The sequence below is a fragment of the Nilaparvata lugens genome, chromosome 7, assembly GCF_014356525.2.
Source record: "Nilaparvata lugens isolate BPH chromosome 7, ASM1435652v1, whole genome shotgun sequence".
Classification (NCBI taxonomy): domain Eukaryota; kingdom Metazoa; phylum Arthropoda; class Insecta; order Hemiptera; family Delphacidae; genus Nilaparvata; species Nilaparvata lugens.
In genome coordinates this window covers 48,459,437-48,486,170 of record NC_052510.1, presented here as the reverse complement: position 1 = coordinate 48,486,170, position 26,734 = coordinate 48,459,437, and the positions used below count along the sequence as shown (strand labels likewise).

General features: G+C 35.4%; 1 protein-coding gene across 50 annotated transcripts in view; it reads left to right on the top strand.

Annotated features, from left to right (window-relative positions):
* The window catches only part of LOC111052973 (MAP7 domain-containing protein 1), a 331,750-nt gene that overhangs the window by 223,422 nt on the left and 81,594 nt on the right, over positions 1-26,734 (top strand). For 3 of the 50 annotated variants that reach the window (XM_039432976.1, XM_039432969.1, XM_039432962.1), the window contains exon 1: positions 21,626-21,677. The exons of the other annotated variants lie outside the window; for them this stretch is intronic. In XM_039432976.1, coding sequence (XP_039288910.1) covers positions 21,641-21,677 — 37 coding nt within the window. In that variant the 5' untranslated portion in view covers positions 21,626-21,640. Of the gene's footprint in view, positions 1-21,625; positions 21,678-26,734 lie in introns of those variants that run through there. 50 annotated transcript variants of the gene reach the window in all.

The window sequence follows — 26,734 nt, the reverse complement described above, 5'->3', positions numbered from 1 at the left end:
CAGATTTGATTTACAGGTTGATAATAATTTAGCATTAACAGAATAGTTAAAAAATTTCTTGTGCTTGCATGATACCATGCGTGATTCAACAGAATTTTACAATTGATAAAGTTTAACAGTTTTGAAAAAAAAAATAGTGAGAAAAAAATGAATTATGAAATATTTTTTAAAAAATGCTCGGGGTCGTGGTTCAGGCAGCGGAGGATAGTTAATCAACTACAAATTCTTAGAAATTAAATATGAATAAATTTTAGGCTCTTAATAACTAAAAGCGCTTGTCGGCGTGGCCAATAATTTAACGAAGAAAAATTTATGTTTTTCTGCACTGAAATATTTTCGAAGCGTAGATTGGGGCCCCTTATAACTTATAACTCACGTGAAATTCCTTGGTAATCGTGGTTTTCTTCTTTAGATCAAAAATCGTTTGATCGGCGGCAATCCAGGCTTCGGTTTCAGCACGTGGGGAATTTTAATTTAAATATCTCCTTCACCGAATTAATTAAGGGATAATTTACTTTAAGCTTTTAATTTATCGATTGATGAGAACAGAAATTTACGAATAACAAATAAATTGGCCTAAAATATCGGCTCACAAATAGAACATTTAAAATCGAACAAGAAGTTTTCACAAATAGGTCTTTGGTAACTATAAAAGAGATCTGCACGGTGAGGATTTCAAAAGGGAAGTGCTGTTCTTTTCTCTAAGCTTTTAGGCTAGACCTTGCTTCTCAGAATCTCAATGTAATAATTTGCATAAAAATTTGCCATTGGTAGAACGCTTGTGACGTAAACATGACGTCAGTGGCAAGTAGTAGAATACAATTCCTTTAATTACAATAATAATTCAATTTAGGTAATTCTTAAAACTGCTTAATCTTCTAGACATAGTTCCTCTCATACAATGTACACGTGCTAGTGTAACTGATAAGGCAGGGTTGGTGTCTGATAATAGATTAACATGTGTTGCTTTCAAACGATCACCGTCTTGGTGCTATTTCTATGCACTGTGATTGGCTTAGACCTGCCATAGAGATTTAATTACCATGTGGTTCAGTTGAATTAAATTATTAATAAATTAATATTCTTGTACAATTTTTATTAGGTTTGAGATTGTTATAAATAATTTCTGCCATTTTATCAATAATATAATTTCATGCTATGACCCATTTAGTTACAATAAGACCTGACATATAATATAATTTCTTAAATAATAAATAATTTCAACGATAACACATACATTTTATTTTTTTATTTGAAATTCTTGATCCTTTATGGATAGTTTTATAATTTTTAGGAATGATATTTTACCTTGCATGAAAACCGGCATGACATTTGACAATGCTTTGAATCAGTCAGCTGCGTTCGAACTGTTTTAAAAACATCTGATCGATAGTAAACAAAGTGTAACCTCAAAATCAGTGAGCGATTCATAAATAATTTGTGCTTTATTCGCAAAATAATTATAATTTTATTGAATAATTTTCCTGGAAAAATATTCAGTACAGAACGGTACTCTTATCTAATATACAGTTATTGATAAGTAAGCTTTATCGCTCGGTCGCTAACTATTCCTTTAGCAAATTCTTTCATTTTAAAAGGTAATCACAATTTTTCTCTCTTTTCATGAGATCTATTTGAAAAATTCATCACATTATCAAGTTCAATCTTTCGATTTTCCCAAGCTCCAATTTTTAATATAATTGACCTTATATTATAACATAATATCAATGTTATAACAAAGCCCTCGTGTAGAAAAAGTCCAACTGCTGAAAGACGTGGCAACGACTGGTATTTTCACCTCTCATTGATTTAATTATTCCTCTGTTAAAATTCCCATGTCATTGGACACAAAACCTATTAAAGCTTTAGGAATTCCTCCTCTGATGATTGCATTACTTAGAAATTGTTTTTATCGAATCATTTTAATGTATGCAACTTGATGTTTCCTGACCACTGTCGGTACAGTACAATCCAATCTAACAGCTTCCAACGTTGCATCCTGATGATTACATTACTTTGTAATTGTTTTTATTGAATCATTGTCGTGAGTAGTACCCCCTGACCACTATTCCAGTTTGTAATGACAGGTAGGTGTACAATTGCATTGCAGTTGTGGTATAGATTATGTGTCAGCCATTACAATTGGAGGTATGACGTGCAGTAAACTGGTAATCGTCGAAGGGAATCGAATTGTCGATAGGTTAATGGCGTTGCGTTGCATCTGGTGCTGTCAACAGCTCTCAGGAGAGACATTCACCACTCGAGATGGAGTTCACTTCGGTGCCTTGCAATCCTCCATCTGCTTTCTGCGTTCGCAAAGCATAAATGCTCACAGGTGCTTTGCTCTCTGCTATGTGTCTATCCAAGGGCAGAGGTAAGCCTCTCTAATATTGATTAGAGAGGCATAGCAATCGCCAGTAACCTATCGCTGCGCGGGCAGCAAGTCATCAGCTTGATCAGATTGTTGTTTGTTTCCATTGTGTAAGGATGGATTTTGAGAATAATGTTTAAAAGAAGTGAATCGAATTATATATTTATTTATTCATTAGGTTAGCACAAACAATACAACGATCGGAAAAGAATAAACAGAAATGGTGAAAAGTTGAAGAAGTAATTGGTCTCGTGATCTTGAGAATCATCATAGATATTGGTTTCGTTGAGAATCATCATAGAAATTTTCTTATCAATCTGTTCAGTAATGAGCTTTATAATGGTGAACAAACAATATTCATAATAACTCCTGAGACAGAAATTAAATTGTTCAAGTTTACATTTAAGACGATACACTTTACATAATCTTCATGGAACATCCTCACTGTACCCTACAAAGATTTGAAGGTCTTTATTGTTTCAAAATACATTATTTAGTGAGATCATCGGATAATCGCCAAATCAATAAACAACATTCACATTAAAACAAAATTCAGTTTCAGCAAAGTGAGAGGTTTGTGCTTGATTTGTGTGGGTTGTGTGAATAAAGAGATGCTATTTATTCCTGTTTCTTGATAACGAAGGAAATGTTCATGAATGCTCTTTCTTGCAGTAGAGTCCAATCCTTGTAAGAAGATAATGATGATGATGTTTGTGAATGCATATTCACTTGTATACTTTTTTAATAATAACGTTAGTTGTACATTAGCGTGGTGAATAGCTTCCAACACTGATCTCAAAAGTGTAATATGGGTTAGTTGAAGGAACTCGGGACTCCCATGGGACGATGACCGTATTTACTTAGGCTAATACTGTTTAGTTGAATACTTTGAATCACTTATTGACCCATCTAATTCTGTACGCCTATTCATATTTCACAATTATTCATTTACAACTCAAATCAATAATTTGGAGAGAATTAAAAGGATAACTCCGAAACTGTCCATCTCCCGAATTTTGATACTTATTATAAAGTTGATGATAATTATTCACCAGATAATTGATTCACAATCAAGTAAATAATTAGGTGACAATCGACAGGATCACCCCAAAACTATTTCTCAGCCGAATTTCGATTCTTAATATAATGTTGATGATAATTATCCACCAGATAATTGATTCTACCAAATTAGATCAGTTTGTCACATCTTCGCACCTCATATCCCTCAACACAGGTTTAGCCTAAAGAGGGATGCACTGTGGTTTTTCCTGTTACATGCTTAATATTGTTATCTATGTTCAATTATTATGCTTAAGGTATGTATTTGTATTACCAATTGTAAAAATGCAGTGAAATAAACGAATTATTATTATTATATTTAAAATTACAATGCTAATTAAATGCAATATCATTCTCTTAATGAATGAAAGTTAACTCATAGCAAAGGAAATACAACGTTTTTTATTTTATTATTTTTCTTTGAATTACCTTTTTAATGTTCAAAGAGACAACTCATAACAATAAGAATACAGTACTATCACTCTTTTCTTTTCGTAGTAGGTGTGGTTGGTGAAAATTTGTAGAAGTCACAGCTCAGCAGATATTGACCTATGCGCAACAAAGCAATAAAAATCAAACGAAACGCGATAAAAATAGTTTTCATTCGATATTCACCCATCTCGTAGCGTTTTTCATTTTCCCTTTCACGTGTTCTGATTGTCTTTTCTCCCTTCCCCGCTAGCACGGCTTTGCATGTCTGTTGCAGGTCTCTCGCGCCTCTATCGTGACACCCCGTGATTTTCCGGCCCATTCATTTCAACCCTGTTAGAATAAACATAGACCGGTTATAAATAATTCATCCGCCATTAATCTGTGCTCGAACTCCACCTTTGAACTTGTGCCGTGCCAGTTGAACACCTTTGTCTTCCACCTTGCTGCGGTTAGAGTAGAATTCAGTGTCGCTTATATTAAGGTGTCATGTGTCTCGATGCAGACCGTATCAAATGAGTAACACAGACTTATGATATTCCTACACAAATAGATGGTTCTCGTATCTCGTATTAATAGGTCAAGAGTTGAATAGATGAAATAGGTCAAGGGATGAATAGATGATCGAACCTCCATGTTGCTGGATTAGAATTTCTGAGATGGGAAGAAGAGTCTTGAATAGATCACCGAGTCCTCATGTTTCTGAATGAGAATCTATAAGAGAAAATAATATTGATCAACTTCGATCTTGGAATCCATTATATCTCTGTCCAGTCTATTGTCATTTCCGGATTTTCGATGTTTTTAAGAGTGTAATTATTGTATAATTTGGAAAATGTTTTTATCGTTGTTTTCTGATATTGCTATTTATATTTAACCATAACTAACAGATTTTTTCCTTTCTTGCAGGTGAGTTCATCCTTGATTCTTCTAGTATCATACTGCAAAATCACTTTACCCCATGGTAAATGGTGAAGTCAACTCAGGTAATCCCTAATTTTTTTCCGTTGTCATGCTTCTAATGAATTGCTTTTCAACTTGAGAAATACGTTTCTGCTCCAAGTATTGTTCTCCAATTGTAGCCCGAATGTATTCAGATTGCCTAATTCTAAAAAAAAACGCTGACTCAACTAATCGGAGGACATTCTATGTGTCTTGACGATGAATATCGGCCGACAATCGGAAAGTGTGAAATCGGCCATTATGTTAGAGGCTACCCAAAGGGAAGCACGAAGTAGACCCTTTTGAAGCCATATTATAATTCGTGGAAGAATTTATGGCTAGAACAGAACGGCCAGGTTGATATGTAGATTTCAGCGTCCTTCTTTATGTATCATTTATGTATATTATCTATATCAATAACTCTAAGGGCCGTTTGCACAGTGTAAGTTTAAGCTAAAGCTTAAACCAAATCTGTATTTTTCTTGGTTTAAACTAAAATTCCGTTTGCACAGTATCAGTTTAAACTCTGTATTGAGTTTAAACTCTGGGAAAGTTTAAACCTCCAACGTAAGAGGTTTAAACCAAATAATTTGGATTAACTTGAATTATTTTGATTGAATAAACCACTTGATAGAAATTAAGACAATTTTTCGAGTCTTCGATTAGAAAACATGTTTTTATAACACATAACTGAGATATATTGCTTTCGAGAGATTTCTAATAAACGATATCAAAATTCAACCTGGTATGCGGAGCAATCACTCGATCTCTTAAAGGTAGAGCCCGGAAGAACACCTTGATCAAATTTTATAGAGCCATGGCGATACCCACTTTGACTTACGGAAGTGAAGCATGGGTGCTGACAAGGAAGCTTGAATCAAGAATACAGTCAGCAGAGATGCGATTCCCTAGACAAGTCAAAGGATGCACAAGAGAGGATTGGATTCGGAATGAAAATATAAGAAGAGAATGTGATGTCCAACCAGTGTTGAGTTTGATAAAAACATAGAGAAATAAGTGGTCAGATCATGTTCTTAGAATGCCTGAAGACCGTTTCCCATTGAATGCCCTACTCCAAAAGCCAATAGGCAGAAGAAGTATTGGTAGACCGAGGAAGAGATGGACGCCGGAACAGGCTTGAAAAGCCTAATCCATGACGATGATGAACTATATCAATAACTCCAAATGTTACATCATTGTACAACTGTGTTTGGTGGCATCGATCTCCACCGCGACTCACTCGCCCTGTTTGATCCTCAAGGGAAGCATTTGACAGACAGTAGTTCTTGAACTGTAATCCCATTTGAATAATCTGAATGTTGTAGATGAGGAAAGCATAACATGCTCTTTTGAATGACTGTGTATTAGGATTGGGGAATGTGGAATAGAGCCTATGCTGGGAGTTACACTGAATTTTCAAGACCATTTTCTATAATGTGAATACAGCACCGAGCTATATTTGCCGTCATTCGCATGTGTCGCAGGGCATTCAATTCTATCGCAGCTGTCTGTGTGCCTTTTTCAAGTTCATTTCCATTTTGCAAGAGTGGTAGTTGTGGTTGGAGGGGGGTGGCTGTGATGGGCCGAGGGGGGGGTGTTCTACGACGGAAGCTGTCTTGAATTTACGAGCGATATCGGAACGGAAGTCGGAACGCCGATGCTCCGTCTCCGTCACACGCACCACAACAATTTTCGCTGTCGATGGCTTCTAAACTTTCCTCTTTCCATCTCTAAAACATCCCCAAAAACAACCACTCTGTGGAAACAGGTCACATGTCCGTCTCACCCCTTCCTTTTCAGCGCTCATATCAACTCTTGCCTTTTGGTGTTGGGTGATGTGTACTGTGGTGTTCTGCTTGCCACTAGCTTCTATTGTATTGAATAGTGACGGATGTCTTCCAGTCTCTCTCTCTCTCTCCTCTCTCTCTCTCTCTCTCTCTCTCTCTCTCCTTGCTCCATATCATTGTAGAACTCTTTAGTTTAATATGATTCACCATGTTATTTTACTGCTACTGGTAATTATTTTTAACGCTAGAACGTAAGTTGAATTTTGTTTTGTTAAACACATGAATAAAGGAATCTGAATCTGAATCCTATAGGTGACTGATGTGTCTGTGTCCTAGTATGTGTCTCTCCTTTCTCCTTTAGTGAGTCTTTCTCCTATTGTAAGATGTACCTCAAAGGCTCAAACTGTCAGCATCCTCATAAATTAATTATATCACCCCTCCGCATTCAACAATTCTGTCAGTTTCAAGTGAATGTGACTGCAGCTGAATCACCTTGGTGGGAATAACGCTTGTCAGTAGACTATGGCATCTGACGGATTCTCCTTCGAGCTCTATGTTTGTTGTGAGCGATCTTTGTCAGTTATATAGTGACATGAGTGAATGAGTTTGTCCATTGAGTAAAATTATAGAATAAGTTTATCATTATTCACTGCAAAACCAATCACAAAACTGACTCATATTTAGATCACTTACCTAAGCATTGACCTTATATCATCGACCTTTATGATGTGATCGAGTATTTTGAGTAATACATTGAATCTTAGTACAGTATATTTCAATTACACAGGCTCAATGTCTACGTTGATGGTACTTTAGCTATTTCTAATCAAAAGTGTATTTTGAATTATGCATCCACAAAAATATAAGTATAGAGAAAAAATAGCATATATATTTTCAATTGGATTCAATTTCAATTTAAAATTTATTTATCTTGCACATCAATACAAAAATTATGACAAAAAATAATTGTTTGTTTACATAATTTACCTTAAAAGTATCATTACAGAAATAACTTAATTCGATAAATGAAATAAAATAACCATCAAGTAAAAAAGAAAAGAAAAGTGCAAAATGAAATGCTATTTATTTTATAAATATGCTATATATTTTCTCAATGATGTAAACATCATTGGCATCCTTCTACCACTATTAGAATGATTATTTAAGATTTTTTTGTGAAATGATGATTTAATCCGTTCTCGAAATATTCGAATAATTTCTTAATGATTCCAACAAATAATTAGTCGAGGAAGGAAAATATATTGTCAGAAAGATATTAATTATCCGTGTGCAATCTATTAACAAAAAGCTATGTGGTCTTGTAAAAATGTAGTGGGATTGAAAAATTCTCATTCTCATTTATTCGATGGACTTGGAAACATCTCGGAGACGAGCGTTGGGAATTGTTTAAAGCATCTTTCCTGGATGTGACTACTGAATAAAACATCTTTCCCCACTTTTGTTTCGTCATTTCTCCTAGCTTCCACATAGACGTATCTTGTTCTGCTGAGAATGTATTAAACTAACAACGTTGACATCCGAGATGAGATGCCATAAAACTTCTGAAAGTTTTCAGTTTCTTATGGAACCAACCCTGTTATTTACTCATTACTTCAGGTTTGTCGTATTCTGCTTTGAAATATCATTCAGCATAGGTGATTGCTATCCTAATATTCAGGTTTGAACATTAAAAGTAGCATAAGCTAACGAAAATAAAAAATATCAAAAACATAGTCATCTTAATCTACAAATTGTTGTCAATATTACATCTCATCAAATTGAATTATAACTTACAATCAAGGCTTCGCTGCTATACGCTACCAGTGTGTCTAACCTCCAATGAATGCATGAAATTGTTTCAAAAGATGCACTTCGCGTATGGTTTGGTACAATTTTCAACTGTATCAATCAACTACTTTGACTGCACCCTTTTTTCTAACTGAAAAAGTGTTTTTTTAAATCTCTGTTTCACCACTTAACAAAACCGTAATTGAATGTTGATAAAAGAAAAAAATTTGAAATTTAATTTCCTAATCAACAATGATGTAAAAAAACTTCCCTTCATGTTGATGTAAAGAGAATAAAAAACGGAAGTTGAACATTTGTGACGGAAATTAGATTGCGCACCGTGTACTTACCATCCCAAACTTCCCAAATTCATGGCCCTTAAATTTTGTGCTGGTTGCACGTTCTATTCTTTCTTTCTAGCGCATTTGGAAGTTATCACTCTGCCTGCAAGTAAGTTGTAGAACATTTCCAACTGTAATTACGTATAGTAATGTGATGTTGGGGGTTTGAGTATTTTGATAGTACTTCTGAAAACTCCTTTTAATGTTTCAATGATGTTGTTCTAATTAGTAAAATGCGCGCAACTAAAGTATCCATTTTCTAAGCCTCATATTTTATTTCCATCAGTTTCATATTGGCTATTGAACTTTCATATAATATGCACTTGAGATTGAGAGTGTATCATTCTGTAACTCATTATCACTCATCAAATAAATAAGATACAACTTTATCTCAACGTCTGTGAATTTGTCCCGCATAGCCCACCAGATTAAATTCTTGTTATAAATGGTTAGTTTAGGTTCCGTTTGACAAATTTGACGAATGGTTAAGCTTCTAGATACTAATTCGACTGAGTGACTGTCAATATTGTAGAACCGTTCCTTAATTAAATAAAAATACACATTGTTGTCAAATTCTACACAGTTTTATTTCGTACAGGACCATGGTTTCGTGACCACACACGTCAAATAAAACTGTGTAGAATTTGACAACATGTGTGTGTTTTTATTTTATACTAGATACTAGGTTCGGGAGTAACATTAGAGTGGGACAACTCCACAATATCCCGCAAATTTTGCTACAAATTGTTGAAAATGGTATGAATCGTTAGTTTAGGTTCGTTTTGATAAATTTGATGTTTGTTTGGGCTTCTGAATATCAGATTTTGATGTTACAACAACTCATTTCATCACAATTGAATTTTCAATATGATGTTTCTTCGTGAAAAATCTTAGTTTGAACTCTAATTCATTCCATTATTGGGTCTCAATTGCAAATACGTAAGATGAGTCAGCTAAGAACAGGTGTGACCATATGGTAACGCTAGGATGATTCTTACCTATTGACATAACGTACTTGATTTGAATTCACTGGTCAATATTGAAAAATTCACATAAATATTCATGCACACTGATTCATGGCATTGTCGAATTGGCCTGTAGACTAACAAAATATCAAAATAATTTTTCCCATCCTACTATATCGTATTCAGTCTGTTTCAACCATTCATAATCATGCATTTTCATTTTAGTTGGAATGAAAACCGCCATTTTTTTGAAAACAAGACGACTATCATTGGTTGGAATTGTACAGCTTACAAAATGGCTTCTGTGTGATTCCTTATGAGAGTGAAGAGGCATTTACTACGAAGGTGTTAAATCGCTTGTGATTGGTCGAGTTGTTTGAGGGTTGGAGGTGGAAGTAGTTCGACGTAGCACCGTATTACCGTAGTACCGTATTTGTTTGATAGAATGCAGCAGTCTGTGGGACAATATTATTTTTTCACGAACTAATCAAATCGAAGGGATTTTCACTATATTAGTCGCATGTTATAGGTTGAAGATTTCGAGGCTGAACAAACATCAAATTTGTCAGAAAAAATCGTGACTTATGATTTATATCACTTTAATTTAGTGGCTGTTATCGCTTCGACTAACTTCACAGACGTCTCATCATGTATTATGAAAATTCCTATCACTTGCTTGTAACCGCACCTCCATTTTATTATAAAATATCGACTGAGTTTATGATTTAAAAATAAATGAAATTCTGCAAGTAAGAGTAAATGTTATGTGGTAGTCAGCAATTGAAAATTCATTTGTTCATGCATGAATCAATTGATTCATTTATTTAAATAAATCATAGATAGGATTAGAAAATGGCAACAGAGACAACCTGTTTGAAAATGTGTGATTTATGCCAATTGTCTTGTTTGGAATATCAAACTATCATGGATGGTGTTTGTAGAAGCATTTCTCAATTTCTGACAGTCCTCGCTAATGTGTTTTTCACAGTGAATTTGATTTTACACCTGCTTTTGACATTATTTTGCATCTGGATGCCAAAAATTACAACCCGTGACTTCTATAGCGGTGATAAATTCAAACGATAGTGGCAGCAGTAATAGTTGTACGCGTAGTTAACGCCTGATGAATCTGTTGGAGCTTGTTTGTGTGTTGAATCACACGAACGCACACGCGCACACACCGAATCGTTTGATGTTCTCGCGCTTCAGAGGTGTTTACACCTGCTGCAACATGCGTCCTATCCCTCCTTTCCCTACTCTACCTTACCTTTTCCTACCCTGTCTTTCCCTAACCAACCCTCTCCTACTCACCCCGCCCCTGATCATCCTCTCTCACTTGTCATTGGCGTTTGCCTACCGACTGCGGCGTTTAACGTGTATTGCAAATACAGCCTGACAACTCAAACCTCGACTATTGTGAGCTTCACTTTAAACTGTCAGCATGAGTTGTATGTGAAGCATTGATGCTATTCATAGGGAAAGGTGGAAGTGTGAATGTCACTATATACATCAATCACTAAACACAGTAATTCACACACAGTATTCTGCACTGCATCTGAGAAATGAAACACATGCTAACTTGCGTACCCTCGCACACATAAGGTTTGTACCCGTATAACTCAGATGCTTTTAATTTTAAACTGATTGTTTTTCCCCACTGATTACTTTTGTTTTGTAGCTGCATGGGGGAGGCGACTGATGCAAGGAAATTCAAAGCATTTTTATTAATTATTTTCGTTCAAGGTTTCTCTTTAGATTCTCGTATATTCGAAACACACTCATAAAATATTGAACAATCATAATATAAAATTATTAATAATAATTACTCAATTATTTATTATTTTCCTCCAATAGTTATTTTCGTACAAGGTTTATCTGTTGATTCTCGTATACTCGAAATACACTCATAAAATACTGCAGCTTTTTAAACAGTTATTTTAACTTTTAAACTGCAGCTGTGCTCAATAATGTTTCAATCGATCCATTTTATTTATTTATTCATGTTTCCAACAAAACTGATGTGAAAACATTGGTAGATAAAATACTAAGGCAATCCTTGTGCTATTTTTTTTCTTCCAAATTTAGGTGATGACACCGTTCAAAATGTAGGTTTCGCTTCCTTCACTCGTGGATTCCTCTAACTATTCTTGATCAGTAATCCCTGTTATATTGTAACTACCCTGTTTCTAAGTTTTGTTGATAGAGTTGGAAGATAAATAACATGTATTTTCCAATACAATTATGTAACTCTCCCGAAGGTTTTTGATTAATTTGAAACATTTGTTCATCTTTTGAGTTTTGAATTCGAAGAGGACAAAAACAAGACTTAGTCCCCTAGTTCCAGTGCTATTTGCAACCCACTAATGAAATTTTAAGCAACTTTTTTATCGGATAGAAAACTCAAATTATGTATGTTTGGTACCACTGGAATAAGAATTACCGTATTTTTATTTTAGAGCTATCTTTTCTTGTTCAATGCCATCACTTCTCATTCTTCGTGGTAGCCCTCGCGATTTTTATTCTTCCCCCAGCTTCTGAATGAAATAAAATATCTTCTGGGTCAATTCCCCTATCATCTCCATACTCGCAAAGGTCACCTTTTGAATTATGCAAGGCTCGTCTTCGGCCGAAAGCCTAACTGATATGATTGGGATGCTCTCCTATCTATAGAGCCAATCCTCCAATAACCATGATAGACCGTAGTCTGATCAGAAGGCTTACTGTACAATATGCTTCATACAAACTGTTTGCATAATAGGTGATGAATAGTTCATAGTTGAAATAAGCTAGCTTTTGTATTATAGATGTTTCATGATTCGTGCTTCTCATTAATTGTGACGGAAATTGTAAGAAATCGAATCTATTGAAATTTATTCAAAAACAATGTTTACTGCAGCCAAGTTTTGAAGCATCTAAATTTGAAAAACTACTTTGTGAAAATATTTGAAGACTGAAAATTTTGTGAATTGAAGAACTACCAAACTTAACCTATTTCGGACTATGTGTTATCTAGATTTGGGAGAGGAATAGTACAAGGTTACCTTATTTTTCCTCTCTCTATAATTTTGATAATGTTCTTATTGTATAAATGAATAAAGAAAGTTATAGAAGTGGAAAGGAAGAAGGGAAATACGCAATGCAAATTGAAAAGAAGAAGGAAAGAATACACAATGCAAATTGAAAAGAAGAAGGAAAGAATACACAATGCAAATTGAAAAGAAGAAGGAAAGAATACACAATGCAAATTAACAAGAAGAAGGAAAGAATTAGCAGCAGGCGCTCTGGTATTCCCTTGCCTGTGTCAACAAGTATTATTATTCATTTCTTTTATAATATTGTGTAAAAACGTCGTTGATTATTATTTTGTAATGTCATTTTGGCAAATAAAATTATTATTATTTCAAATGTATCGTATATCCATACATATCTGTCAATTGAAATGTTTCCGTGATTGAAGTATGAAAATAGTGGTGGAACAGAAGATCTTGGTAATCATGTGATAAGTGATAGATGAACAAATTTAGAGGATGAAAAGCATTATTTTATTGAGATGAAAGATGTGAAGTATTTTCAAGATGTTGGACAGGATAAGAAGAGAAGATTGGAATGGAAAAGTGTTGCAGCAGTATGCGACAGTCAAGACGCAGGAGGGAATTGTAAAAAGTGGGAGAAGGTAAGCGAAAAGGAATGAAGATGAAGAAAATGATAGGGAAGAATGAGTGGAGAGCAGAGTAAAAGATCAACAAAAGAGATTCTGTTGAGGGTGCGGCAATCGGATTGGAGGGAAAATTAGATCTGTTTTATCCATCTAAAACCCTTGGACGAATGGAGAGGTTGGTGGGGGGTGGGGGAGATGGTAATTAGGGAAATCAAGTACGATTAGAGATCGGATTCCTACCTCTTTGCTTCGTTCTAAAGGGAGGAAAACTCGATGTTGCCGTAAATCAATGGAAAGCTAGGAGATTCCAGCCGCTTTTCCGACCATTTGAGCTACATTTAATTGCGCACGCCATTTTATTTCCTAAATCGTCAGTCTTTTCCATGAATAGTCATGTGCAAACTCCTTAATGGTGTTCCGAAAAGTCGTGGAGCTCTCTATTGGCCACTGTTATTTTGATGGAGAGAAACATCGTCCACAGTTCTCTCCAAGTTCGGCTTTTATAGATGATATTTCAGTAGAAATTAAAATGATTGTGATCACTCTTTGAGATTTTGAATTTGACTCTTGAATGGTTAATTTGAGGCTGATGGACATACTCTATTTTTGATACTATCTCAAGTCGAGTTCATACATTTTGTTAGCTACTATTTATGTCATATCAAACTATTTTCGGAGTGATCCCTGATCCTTGCTGATTATCACGAAGAAACCTACTTATAAACTTATAAGTAGGTACCCTGAGTATCACAATGTGAAATGAAGCGAGTCCAATATAATTTCGGTCTCAAGACCCTTGTTCAAACAACTTAGATGATCATCTTCTTTCTCATCAAGCCCTTGTCAACAGTTGGGATAGAATAACCCTCGTTAATCTAACGTCCAGCCCCCGAAATAAGGTGCTTGAAAGGCTTTTGAAACGCAACGAACGGAAAATTCGTCGTCATTTATCAAGACTAACCGCTCTCCTGTACATTTGCTCACCGCTTCTGCCTCATCGTGATCCCAGATCATCTATACTCGCTGGAAACAGTAGTGAGTCGATTTTTCTCAGTCACGCACGCATTTATTCCGATCGAAAGAGCATCATTTCCTATTCATTTGTAAGCTGTTCATTTGAGTTTCCTTTTTTGGGTGTATTTCTCATTGACAGTTCTATTCCCTCATTCCCATTCCCTCGTAATTTAACATCCACTTCCACGATATTCATCTCAGTTCCTCAAGTGAGGATGATCTCTCTCAATAATTTGAGTTGTTGTTTCAATTCCTACTGATTGATTTTCGAATTTTATGATGTTCGTAAACAGTACGTTACAGTAGAGCATCGATTATCCATATACTTAATAATAATAATACTGAGGGTGATGCCCACATAAGCTCTTAGGCTTGTGCGTGGGTAATGAGCTAGAGGAATGATGATGAGAGATGATAACCAATTTTTAGGTAGACCGACGACTAATCGTCTCCTCCGAAAGACGGGAAGGCCGTATCTATGTGATTGTGCTGTGGTCAAAAACGTTTTACCCCGGTCGAGATTAGAACTCGGGTTCTCCCGATTATTAGACCGGCGCGTTATCACTTACTCCAACGAGCTACCCAATTTATTACGGTAATTGTAGCTCAATGTTGCTGTTTGATGGTTCATTGCTACTGGAACTCTTTTTATGAACGAAAACCGAACATTCAGTTGAATGTTTCATTACTCACTTATTTGGAATAGGCTACCTTTTTACAAGGTTCACCTCTTGTTCCCTTATACTTTTTTATTTAAAAAATTCTACAAAGGAGCACTGTTTGGGAGAGAAAAAACTAAGGATATTTCTTGTACTATTTCTCTCCCAAATTTAGATAAAATTTTAATAGTCCGAAATAGGGTTATGATTTCACTTAGGATTATACTTGGGACTGTGTTTTTGGTGACTTTTGTTCAACATCAGTTAGTCTATTTCTAGGTCTAGGAATAGACTGATATTATTATAGAAATTGACATACATTAATTCTAGGTTTCAAGGTAGTCTCAGATCCTACTGTATCGTGAAAGTCACTCCTAATTATCAGCATTGGATCAATGGAAAGCGTTTGTGTTAGTTTTAAGGAATACAGACGTTTTAAAGTGAAGGTTTCTATTGGGAGTATGGCCTTATCGATCACAAAAATAATATTTCCTGACATAGAATGGCGTTCTTTGATTTCAATAAAAAGCATTCCTACAGTAGTGGAAAATCCATCAGAGAAACGAGACAGTTAAAAAGCTTTGTCAATAATGTTTGAAAGTACTGTAGACTGAAATGTGGGTATGGGAAACGAAGATAATGGATGCTGCTGTCTGAGAGAGAAGGAAGAGAGAAACTGGTGTTCGAAGAGCTTCAAAGAGTATTGTAGTTCTACGAGGAGTGGGAAGGATTGATAAGGATTGAGGAGGTAGTGAAAAGAAAGATAGGGAATTGGTGAAGGTGGATGAAAGAGTGAAGAAAAGAGAGAGTTGATAGGAAAGCAGCAAGGATCGACTTGAAGCTTATTTGTAGATTCAAATCTGCGGATTGAGAGGAAAACTCTCGACTTGTCGATGGAGGAATGGAAAAGGATTGAATTGGAAAGCCAGGTAGAGAGAAAGAGTGAGTTTGCCAACATGAGTGTCTAAATGGTTGACAGAACAGAGGCACTTTCTCGCTCGTGGTGGCTTCTCCACACAAATCATCATCGATAACTGGCTGACCGCTGATAGAACGAAGAATTATTGACGTGTGATGATGAATGTGGGAGCAGTCCAACTCCAACCTCATTCTCATCTGGTCGTTTAAAATGTTCGCGTACAGCCAGCCACACGGAGCTGATGGCGGCATCATTATCAATGCTCTTGGCCGATTTCCAACGAAGGATGCCGATGAGACTCTCTCTCACTTTCTCTCTCTCTCATCCTTTCTTTATTTCTTTCTTATCTATCTATCTCTATCTCTTTCTCTCATGTGCCCGACCGTCCCCATCGGAAATAAATTCTTCAAACCCTACCAGCCCGAATTAAAAGCTAAATGTTTGGCACGAATACCCTTCCTCACTATCGGTCCATAAGCAAGCAGAATCTAGTCGTTTAGGAATGATCAATCAAATAATGCGTAATGCAATGATAAGCGATCGATTGCAAAAACTGAGACCTAATTTGAGTCTTGAGTATGAAAGTCAACTTTTTGTGTATGAAAGTTGACTTGTGTTGGAAGTCAACTTTTGCAAATCAAACTATTGTATTGTATATCAACAAATAATTAACAAGTTCAGTATAATAAATATTGTAGGAGGATAATTTTCTCCTAGCAGGTTTCAAATTGAAAATTATCTTTATATTCATCCCTTGTTCTCAGACCTTTTCCTTGGTCTCTCAACGTCTCTCTCTCCTGCTGGTTTGAGTATATCTATATTCAAGGAATATTTTGGGTGAGGAATATCTTTATTTATAACTGAGTGTTACAAACTATTATTATTCTGGTATTTGGAACATCTAAATTCAAAAGTATGGTTTGTATAAATTATTTTGGACTGAAAATTTTGTAGAAATTTAGAAGACATATTGACCTCATTTCGGACTTTAATATCACCTAAATTTGGGAGAGAAATAGTACAAGACATTCTTAGTTTTTCTCGCCCGATCTGTGCTTCATTGTAAAAAAGAAAAAAAATTCAATAGTATTATATTGATATCATTTTGAAAATGAACTGAATCCCCCAAACAGATATTAAATTAAAACATTTGATCCTTAAACAAACAACCTCCATTCAAGATTGAATTTCATCTCAAATGAAACAACCAGCATTGGTGTTTCAGATGGTCAAGTTTCTTTATTTGTCATCTGACTCAATTCATCTGTGAACACTTTTATGAACAGAATGAGACTACAGTTTCACAGTGTAGCTAGTTTTCCTGTTCTATCTTAGCTTGAAAAATGTCTCTCAGAGATCGTCTGTTCTCCATAGATCCTTGGAGGTGACTCAATCCATATGAGAACACTTACGAACGGGACAAAACTAGGGTTTTCAGGGTGGCTAGTTTTCCTTCTCTATCACCGTTTGAAAAACGTCTTTCAGAGGTCTGTTCTCCATAGATCATTGGAAGTGGCTGGTTGTTGGAATATGCAATCGATATCCTCCTGCATCTGTGTTGGTGATCGGTTGTGGGTTGGTGTTTGGGAGAAGGGGGGGGGAGAAGCACTCCTGTATTTCATAGTCAAGTGGCTTTCGAGCCGTGAATTTTGCCAAGGCTGACATGAATGGCTTCAAGTACGATCGCGCTCTTTTGCAATTTGTCCCAACCAGTCTGCATGTTTTGCATAATATAGGACTACTGAGCATCTCCCACAATCGAATAAGATGCTTGTTTAGAGTGACACAAATTTCCAATTTTGTGACAAGTCATTCGTAGCTTTTTCTTGTACTCAAAGTTTGAACTGTTTTCTTGTAGTTTCCTTGAGTTGAATGAGTCTCTGTACACATGTAACGAGAAGTAGCCTACTCTTCACATGTGTGCAGTATACAATATTTATCCAAATTAATAAAAACAATATAAAAATCTTGTAGTACACTTTATTTTTGTAAAACTTTAGAATAGTCCAACAACTAGTTTCCACTCTAAATTAGGTCATTTTCAAGTTGAAATTTAGAAAATAAACAAGTTGATACTATTGAACATATATACTCATTTATTTCTTATTCATTAGAAAACATATAAGCATATGTTCATATTATATAATATCAACTTGTTTATTTATTTTCTACATTTCAACTTGAAAATGACATAAGTTAGGGTCGAAACTAGTTGTTGAACTATTTTAAACTTTTTAAAAAATAAAGGGTTCTACAAGATTTTTATATTGTTTTTATTAACTTGTTAAAAAGTAGCCCATGTGAGTGAAGTGTTTTAGAAATATTTATCCACTTTAAAATATAAACTTGATAATACCAGCTTTCATAATCAACGTCTATAGTATTGTTGACCTTGTTCATTGCACTATAAGTGTGTATTACTTACAAACTAAGTAATGCCATTGTATCCAATTCTATCTCAATAATGTAAACCTCTCAATTCCTCTATTTTGTTGTTGATAATTTGGGAACATGAGTTATGTGTTATCTGAATGATATCAGTGTGATATGATTATTTGAGAAATCGCGACAGGTTCATAGAAATACTCTCACATGATTGATCATGAAATTCCCAGTTTCTCTCAATATCTTTGTTCATAATTCGGGAAAATGTGCTTCGTGTTGAGGTGCGTACAGATATACGCGCCGCGAACATGAGAAATTCAATTTTAATCAGAAATTTTTTATACATAAACGGTAAGATACAGCTATAAAAAGCTTGGCATCAGCTGATTAAAAGTGAATTGCTCATGTTCGCGGCACGTATGTGACACCATTACATAGAGAAGCAATGGCGTAAGTAGATATCCCATGGTATAGGGCGTTTATGTTGCAACTTTTACTGTTATCTCAAGCCGATTACTGTCGATGTTCACTGTTTTTTTGGGGTGAGAGTGTATGAACGGCACAGTATGAGAGACTACGAGCGTCACACAGCTTCACGGGAAAGAACTACGTGGACTATCGGCTTGAGATAACAGTAAACGTTGCGACATAAACCTCCTATTCCTATACCATGGAATATCTACTTACGCTATTGTTTCTCTATGGTGATACGCACCTTTATGTATGTGATAACAGTGATTAGATGACAACAAAATTGTGATATTCACATAAAATATTTTTACAACATGATTGATTCACTACTATCTACTCAATTTATTTCATTGTTTTTCAACCATAATTTGTGAAACTCTGTAGCTAATATTTTTGTCTCTGTCTGTTGCAGGTAAGTGAAAGGTGTGGTGGTGCTTTGTGTGAGTGATGGGCGTGCAGTGTGCAGTTGTGATTGTGTGACGAATGGCAGGCTCTACTCCACTATCTCATCCAGTTCCGCCATCATTGCTGATTGATTGAGGATATTAGTGCTGGTCTGTCGGAAATTGCCAGCTTCGGCTCAGCTGATTGGGTTTGATACTGCAAATCGATTCACTCAATCTCCAATCCTCCATGAGCACATTTCATTTTGATTTCCACACTGACTGTGGTAGGGGATCCAAATCTTTGCAGAATCTAGCTGCTAGTTTGCTATAGTGAGGTCCACGTTACAATGGCAGTGAAGAAAGATAGAAGAAAAACGTTGCCAAGTCTCTCCATTTTGCCACTGAGTGTACACAGCTGTTACTCAATTCATCCCATTAAATTTTATCTTATAGTAATTATAAACTAATCAAGAATATATATTTTTCTTGTAGTTTGCTAATGTAGATCGAGGTAGTAGTTGATGGAGAAAATATATCAAGCTAAATAAACTAAATCAAATTTTATTGCCTAAAATTAAATAGAGGTTACACACGTAATATACTTGGTATTAGCACTTGTAACTATAGTCCGAGAGATATATTCCTCTTTACACTGCTCTCTCTTGAGGACAGAGAGGTCCGATGATCTTTCCCTCACTAATCACTCCCACTACTCTTATAGTAGGATTCTTCCTACTACCTTAGCACAACATGCTTACCCCTCTCTACTACTCTGTCCATGCTACAAACTGTGGAAGGAGAAATCGGTTTCACCTCTCCATGTTAAAAGTAATATCTCTGGGGCTAAAGAAAAAAAATTGTATATATTATCTCATACTTGGTGACACCCCGGTTTTGCAGTGTTTTTCTCATATTTTGGAATGGAAAAGAATACAATAGTTTCTTATAAGGGACTGTTCTTTTCAGAGAAATTTTATAATTTTGCAGTCAGCCAACTTTTATTAGGATAATATTCAAAATATTTTTTTTTTTCAAATTAATCAACTAGTACCCTTTTACAACAGATAACAATTTGTATTTGTGTATCTACTGTACTTCTACCTATCTTTTTTATAGACGTGTTTCGACTATAATTCTAATATCAAGTGTCATAAAATTATTTCACTTGTATGGGCTAATGTTTTAAATAAAAAGGGCACTACATGTTTTATATTGTTTCTATTAATATCAAGTGTCAATATGTAATGATTACATATTTTTGTTTTATTGCAGTATCCATAATACCAGTTCATTGGTATCATGTAAATGTTATTCATCCTTGATTTAATATGAGAACTTCGAGGGAAATTTCATATTTGTTGGTGGAAGATTAATTAATCGAGTTGCAAATGAATAGGAACTAATATCTCGGTACGTGCTTGGGTTATCCCAGTTGGGAAGTCTTCTCATAGTATTCTAACTCTGCTAAAACAAGCAGAAAAAATTCAACCCAAATCCCTCCTTTTTGGGATTTCCTCCATGAGCATTTCAAATTCATCCCGCACTATTTCACCGAAGGGGAGTTGCAGATTAATATTCTGGCCACGGGGAAATCAGAGATTCTTGGCTTTGGTACTATCGTGGAAGGACTTATCTCTCTCTCTCTCTTTTACACTTCCCTCATGACTATCTCCCTCATTCTTCTTGCAACCTCCCCTAGCTGCAAGTTTCGTTTATAGTTATGAATCACGTATACTGCCAGTACCATACACCCTTTCCTATGTTGCACTACTATTTCAAAATTATTGTCTCAAACAGCAATAACAGGGATGTCAGTTTGTGCCAGTTTTTCTGGTGAAACCCAACTCAACCCAACCAGGCATACGTGAAATCGGTTACATAATTCATTCCACAAGTGTCCATTGTCCTATCGCTTCATAATGTCCGGATTATTGGATCGGAATAATCGAATTGAACTAGAATGTAACGAACAGTGAACAAAACTGTTATATCATCGTATTTTAAATAGATCGTCTTGAAAACCCAATTGTTCAGAGTTACTGGAATGGGTTTTCAAATTGTTCAATATGGTGATACGCACCTTTATGTATGTGATAACAGTGATTAGATGACAACAAAATTGTGATATTCACATGAAATATTTTTACAACATGATTGATTACTATCTACTCAATTTATTTCATCATTTTTCAACTATAATTTGTGAAAATGTGTAGCTAATATTTTTGTCTCTGTCTGTTGCAGGTAAGTGAAAGGTGTGGTTGGTGCTTTGTGTGAGAGATGGTCGTGCAGTGTGCAGTTGTGATTGTGTGACGAATGGCAGGCTCTACTCCACTATCTCATCCAGTTCCGCCATCATTGCTGATTGATTGAGGATATTAGTGCTGGTCTGTCGGAAATTGCCAGCTTCGGCTCAGCTGATTGGGTTTGATACTGCAAATCGATTCACTCAATCTCCAATCCTCCATGAGCACATTTCATTTTGATTTCCACACTGACTGTGGTAGGGGATCCAAATCTTTGCAAAATCTAGCTTGTAGTTTGCTAATGTAGATCGAGGTAGTAAGTAGTTGATGGAGAAAGTATATCAAGCTAAATAAACTAATTCAAATTTTATTGCCTAAAATTTAATAGAGCTGTCACACGTAATATACTTGGTATTAGCACTTGGAACTATAGTCCGAGAGATATTTTATCTACACGGCTCTCTCTTGAGGAGAGAGAGGTCGGATGCTCTTTCCTTCACTAATCACTCCCACTACTCTTATAGTAGGATTCTTCCTACTACCTTAGCACAACATGCTTACCCCTCTCTACTACTCTGTCCATGCTACAAACTTTGGAAGGAGAAATCGGTTTCACCTCTCCATGTTAAAAGTAATATCTCTGGGACTAAAGAAAAAAATGGTATATATTATCTCATACTTGGTGACACCCCGGTTTTGCAGTGTGTTTCTCATATTTTGGAATGGAAAAGAATACAATAGTTCCTTATAAGGGACTGTTCTTTTCAGAGAAATTTTATAATTTTGCAGTCAGCCAACTTTTAGTAGGATAATATTCAAAATATTTTTTTTTTTCAAATTAATCAACTAGTACCCTTTTACCACAGATAACAATTTGTATTTGTGTAGCCTATCTACTGTACTTCTACTTATCTTTTTTATAGACGCAAGACATGTTTCGACTATAATTCTAATATCAAGTGTCATAAAATTACTTCACTTGTATTGGCTAATGTTTTAAATAAAAAGGGTACTACATGTTTTATATTGTTTCTACTAATATCAAGTGTCAATATGTAATGATTACATATTTTTGTTTTATTGTAGTATCCATAGTACCGGTTCACTGGTATGAAAATGTTATTCATCCTTGATTCAATATGAGAACTTCGAGGGAAACTTCATATTTGTTGGTAGGAGATTAATTAATCGAGTTGCAAATGAATAGGAACTAATATCTCGGTACGTGCTTGGGTTATCCCAGTTGGGAAGTCTTCTCATAGTATTCTAACTCTGCTAAAACAAGCAGAAAAAATTCAACCCAAATCCCTCCTTTTCGGTATTTCCTCCATGAGCATTTCAAATTCATCCCGCACTATTTCACCGAAGGGGAGTTGCAGATTAATATTCTGGCCACGGGGAAATCAGAGATTCTTGGCTTTGGTACTATCGTGGAAGGACTTATCTCTCTCTCTCTCTTTTACACTTCCCTCATGACTATCTCCCTCATTCTTCTTGCAACCTCCCCTAGCTGCAAGTTTCGTTTATAGTTATGAATCACGTATACTGCCAGTACCATACACCCTTTCCTATGTTGTACTACTATTTCAAAATTATTGTCTCAAACAGCAATAACAGGGATGTCAGTTTGTGCCAGTTTTTCTGGTGAAACCCAACTCAACCCAACCAGGCATACGTGAAATCGGTTACATAATTCATTCCACAAGTGTCCATTGTCCTATCGCTTCATAATGTCCGGATTATTGGATCGGAATAATCGAATTGAACTAGAATGTAACGAACAGTGAACAAAACTGTTATATCATCGTATTTTAAAATAGATCGTCTTGAAAACCCAATTGTTCAGAGTTACTGGAATGGGTTTTCAAATTGTTCAATATGAAGATGTACATTGAATTTATGTTCATTGAATAAATGTGGAAAAATATAGCGATTTTCAGAAAATTCATTCATGTGAACCGGTAGCTGCCTCAAACAGAATGCTGCTTTTAACGTTGTTAGGGCTGCTTTTAAAACTGAATGAAGAGTAGGAAATAAACTTCGTGTCCAATAACAACTTGAAAGTAGATGAAACCTACTTTGAACTAGGAACTTGAAACCTACTAAAGTACATGAAATATGCTTTAAATTTCGTGTGGTACTTGAGTGAAGATTTAATATGTCTTACTTCCAATGAGTATTCTTGCAGAAAGAGGAAAAATTTCCAATAACATATAGGCTTACTCTTGAAACAGGATTTTTTCCATATTAAGATGGAGTAATTTATAAATCATCCATACCATACTTATCCAATTAAAGTATTGGTTTTGCCATTTGAACAATATTATCGTAATATCGGAAGAAATTCATATTTGCTCTGGTTTGAACAGAACAGAACCATAATCACTTTAACCTTCCGGTGGGCGCGTAGCAGCACTCCGTGCTGCCAAGTAATTATTCTTGTAATAAGTAGGATGACATTCATTTTACAAAGTTAAGACATTCAGTACCTACAGTTGCCAACATTGGTAATACAATCCACATGCTAGATGTTGTTTACATTGATTGTTTCAGTCGTGAGTTGAAGACAAACACATAGACACGTCCTACAGGCAGCACTCTGTGTTCCTAATTTTCAAATATTCATATATGTTATTTCTAAGAGACAATCCCAATTCTTTCAAGTTCCATTATCAATTATTATATGTGCCTTGTATGATGTTTTATGATATTTTGACAATAGCTGAAATAAATTATTATTTTAATGTAATCAGTATTCGTATTCAATTCAGTGAGTAACAATTTCCAGTATATCATTATTGAAAAATAGTATAACATGTTCAAGATATGACTACAATTATCTAAATTGATTGTAAAATTACTTTTTATGATATAAACATCCTTTTTATCCTAGCCTGAGCTGTATGAGGCTTAGAAACTAGGATATTTCAGAGGCAGCACTCAGTGCTGCTACGCGCCCACTCATGCAAGTTTCAAGGACGCGCCCACCGGAAGGTTAACCTGATATCAGTTTGATGACATGATTTGATTGTTCATGTTACACCTATAATAAATTATGTACTTTTAATGTAGATTGATTGGAGAGAAAAACTGTTCGTGGATTCGTGGATTGTTAGAGGTTAGAGATGTACAACCAGAAAATATTCAAATTTTGATTGAAGTCCCACAGTTTAATAATAATAAATTAGTTAATCCAGTTGTCTAACTTTCGTCATAGTTTACAGTTGAATAATCAATAATTTCAGGTTGATAACTCTCAAGCTGCGTATACACCAAAGTTATTCACAAAATGTTTATTTTACCATCCTTATAGATTCTATTAGATTGAACGAAACTTGACAAACAAATATGTTCATCATGTGTATGTTAAGTTATGTTCAATCTTAATAGAATCTATAAGAGATTCAAACAAACATTTTGTTAAACTTTGGTGTAAACGCAGCTTTAGATCACTTTGATGAAATCCATATTAATCAGGGTTTGTGAAATCTCAGGAGCTCATCTCGAAACCACCACCATCTATTCATAACTGCACTGTTGTATGCAGTCGTGGTTAAGGAATCCCGAATCCGTGTCTCGCCCCATTGTGCAATATTCTCTTAAGAGCAATATTGTGTAGGGCTAATTCGACTGGAAGCTTAATTCCAACGAAAACATGCTATTTCGTTAGCAACCTAGCCTGTACACAAAATGCTTGAGTGGTGTATCTATATTGCATACAATGTATAAAAGGCCAACTTGAGATTGAATGTAGGCCCTGTTACATTATTAAGTGAGCTTGTTGCTACCAAAGCAAAGCCAGCCAGCTCTGTGGTCGCCCTTATTACTTGTTAGGGGCCTGTCTTACGCCCCCTCCCCCCCTTATACCCAATCTCTGCTTTTATCTGTAAAGTTTTGCTGTCTAGTGGTGGATCACGGCTTGGTTAACAAAATTCAGAATTATTAAACGATTTAAGGATGGATCTATCAAACTTTAATCCTCCGTGGGACTCTTCCAGGGGTTCTTCTTCCTCTTCATCGTTTAATTTGGAAATTTCCTTTTTCTAATTAGCTTCTAAACTTAAGAAGTTAGTAGTTTTTTACTACGGTTAATATTTTGAAACCTATGTTCTGAGAGATCTTCCAATTCAATCAAAATAGACAGTTCATAAAAAACCTAGATTTTGATTTGGACTGTAGTATGAATTTGGTAAGGGACAGTTTTGGACATAAACCTTTTGTGCCTCCCCATATAAGTAAAATAATTTCAATTTATTTATTCCATTTAAAGTTACATAGTATCATATACATACAGTGTTTTGTTGCTCCTCTAGCTTAGAGCCAATTGAGGAGTATTCAAATGTCATACTACATCTCTACTACAATAGTTTTATACATTATAATAATTATAATTATACTGAGGGTGGTGCCCACATTAGCTCTCAGGTTTGTGCGTGGGTAATGAGTGAGAGGGATGATGATGAGAGATGACTACTACTCTTCAGGTAGTCGTGACCGACGGCTTATCGTCTCCTTCGAAAGACGGGTGACCGTATCTATGTGATTATGCTGTGGTCAAAAACTTTGGCCCTGGTCGAGATTCGAACTCTGATTCTCTTGATTATTATTACACCGGCGTGTTATCACTTACTCCAACGAGCCACCCAAGTACATGTAATTGACTAACTAAATAACATGATTACATGTTTCATAACTAACTTTGATAACATGTACATGACCAACTAACTAAATAAAAAAATATCAGAAACAATTTCTCATGTCATATTAAAAGTCTCTCATAAATATATAATAAAAACTCTAAAGGAATTTCGTGAAATAGAAAAATACTAGCATCCCCTCCCAAATTGATTAGATGACACGAAAAAGTGCATGTCTCGCCTTGATAAATCCAGTGTTGAATTGTCTTCCATTTTCAAGGTTTGGCAATTGCTTTCGTGCTCAAGTCTCAGATGCGAGTGTGTTGATCATCATTCCGAGAGTTTATAACAGGTCTTGCGGGAACTATTTCCATCACGGAAGCCTCCGCACAGAATTCTAATGTATTTCCAGCACCGAAAATGTTATTCGTTCAAGCCGCCGTTGGTGATGATGATGATGTTATAAGAGTAATTCATGGGTTGGGACTGCCAAGTAGTGGTTATCACAACAATATTCTAGTTTTTATATTAGTATCTTATTCCCAAAATTGGTGTGTGTGTGTGTGAACACTAGGAAAGTGTCTTTCATTTTAGTAAGCTGTACAACTTTTATTGCTATTAAGGGGGTCTGTTATGTTTGAAGTTAGTTTCTACTAGAATTTTAGTCCAAAAGTTAT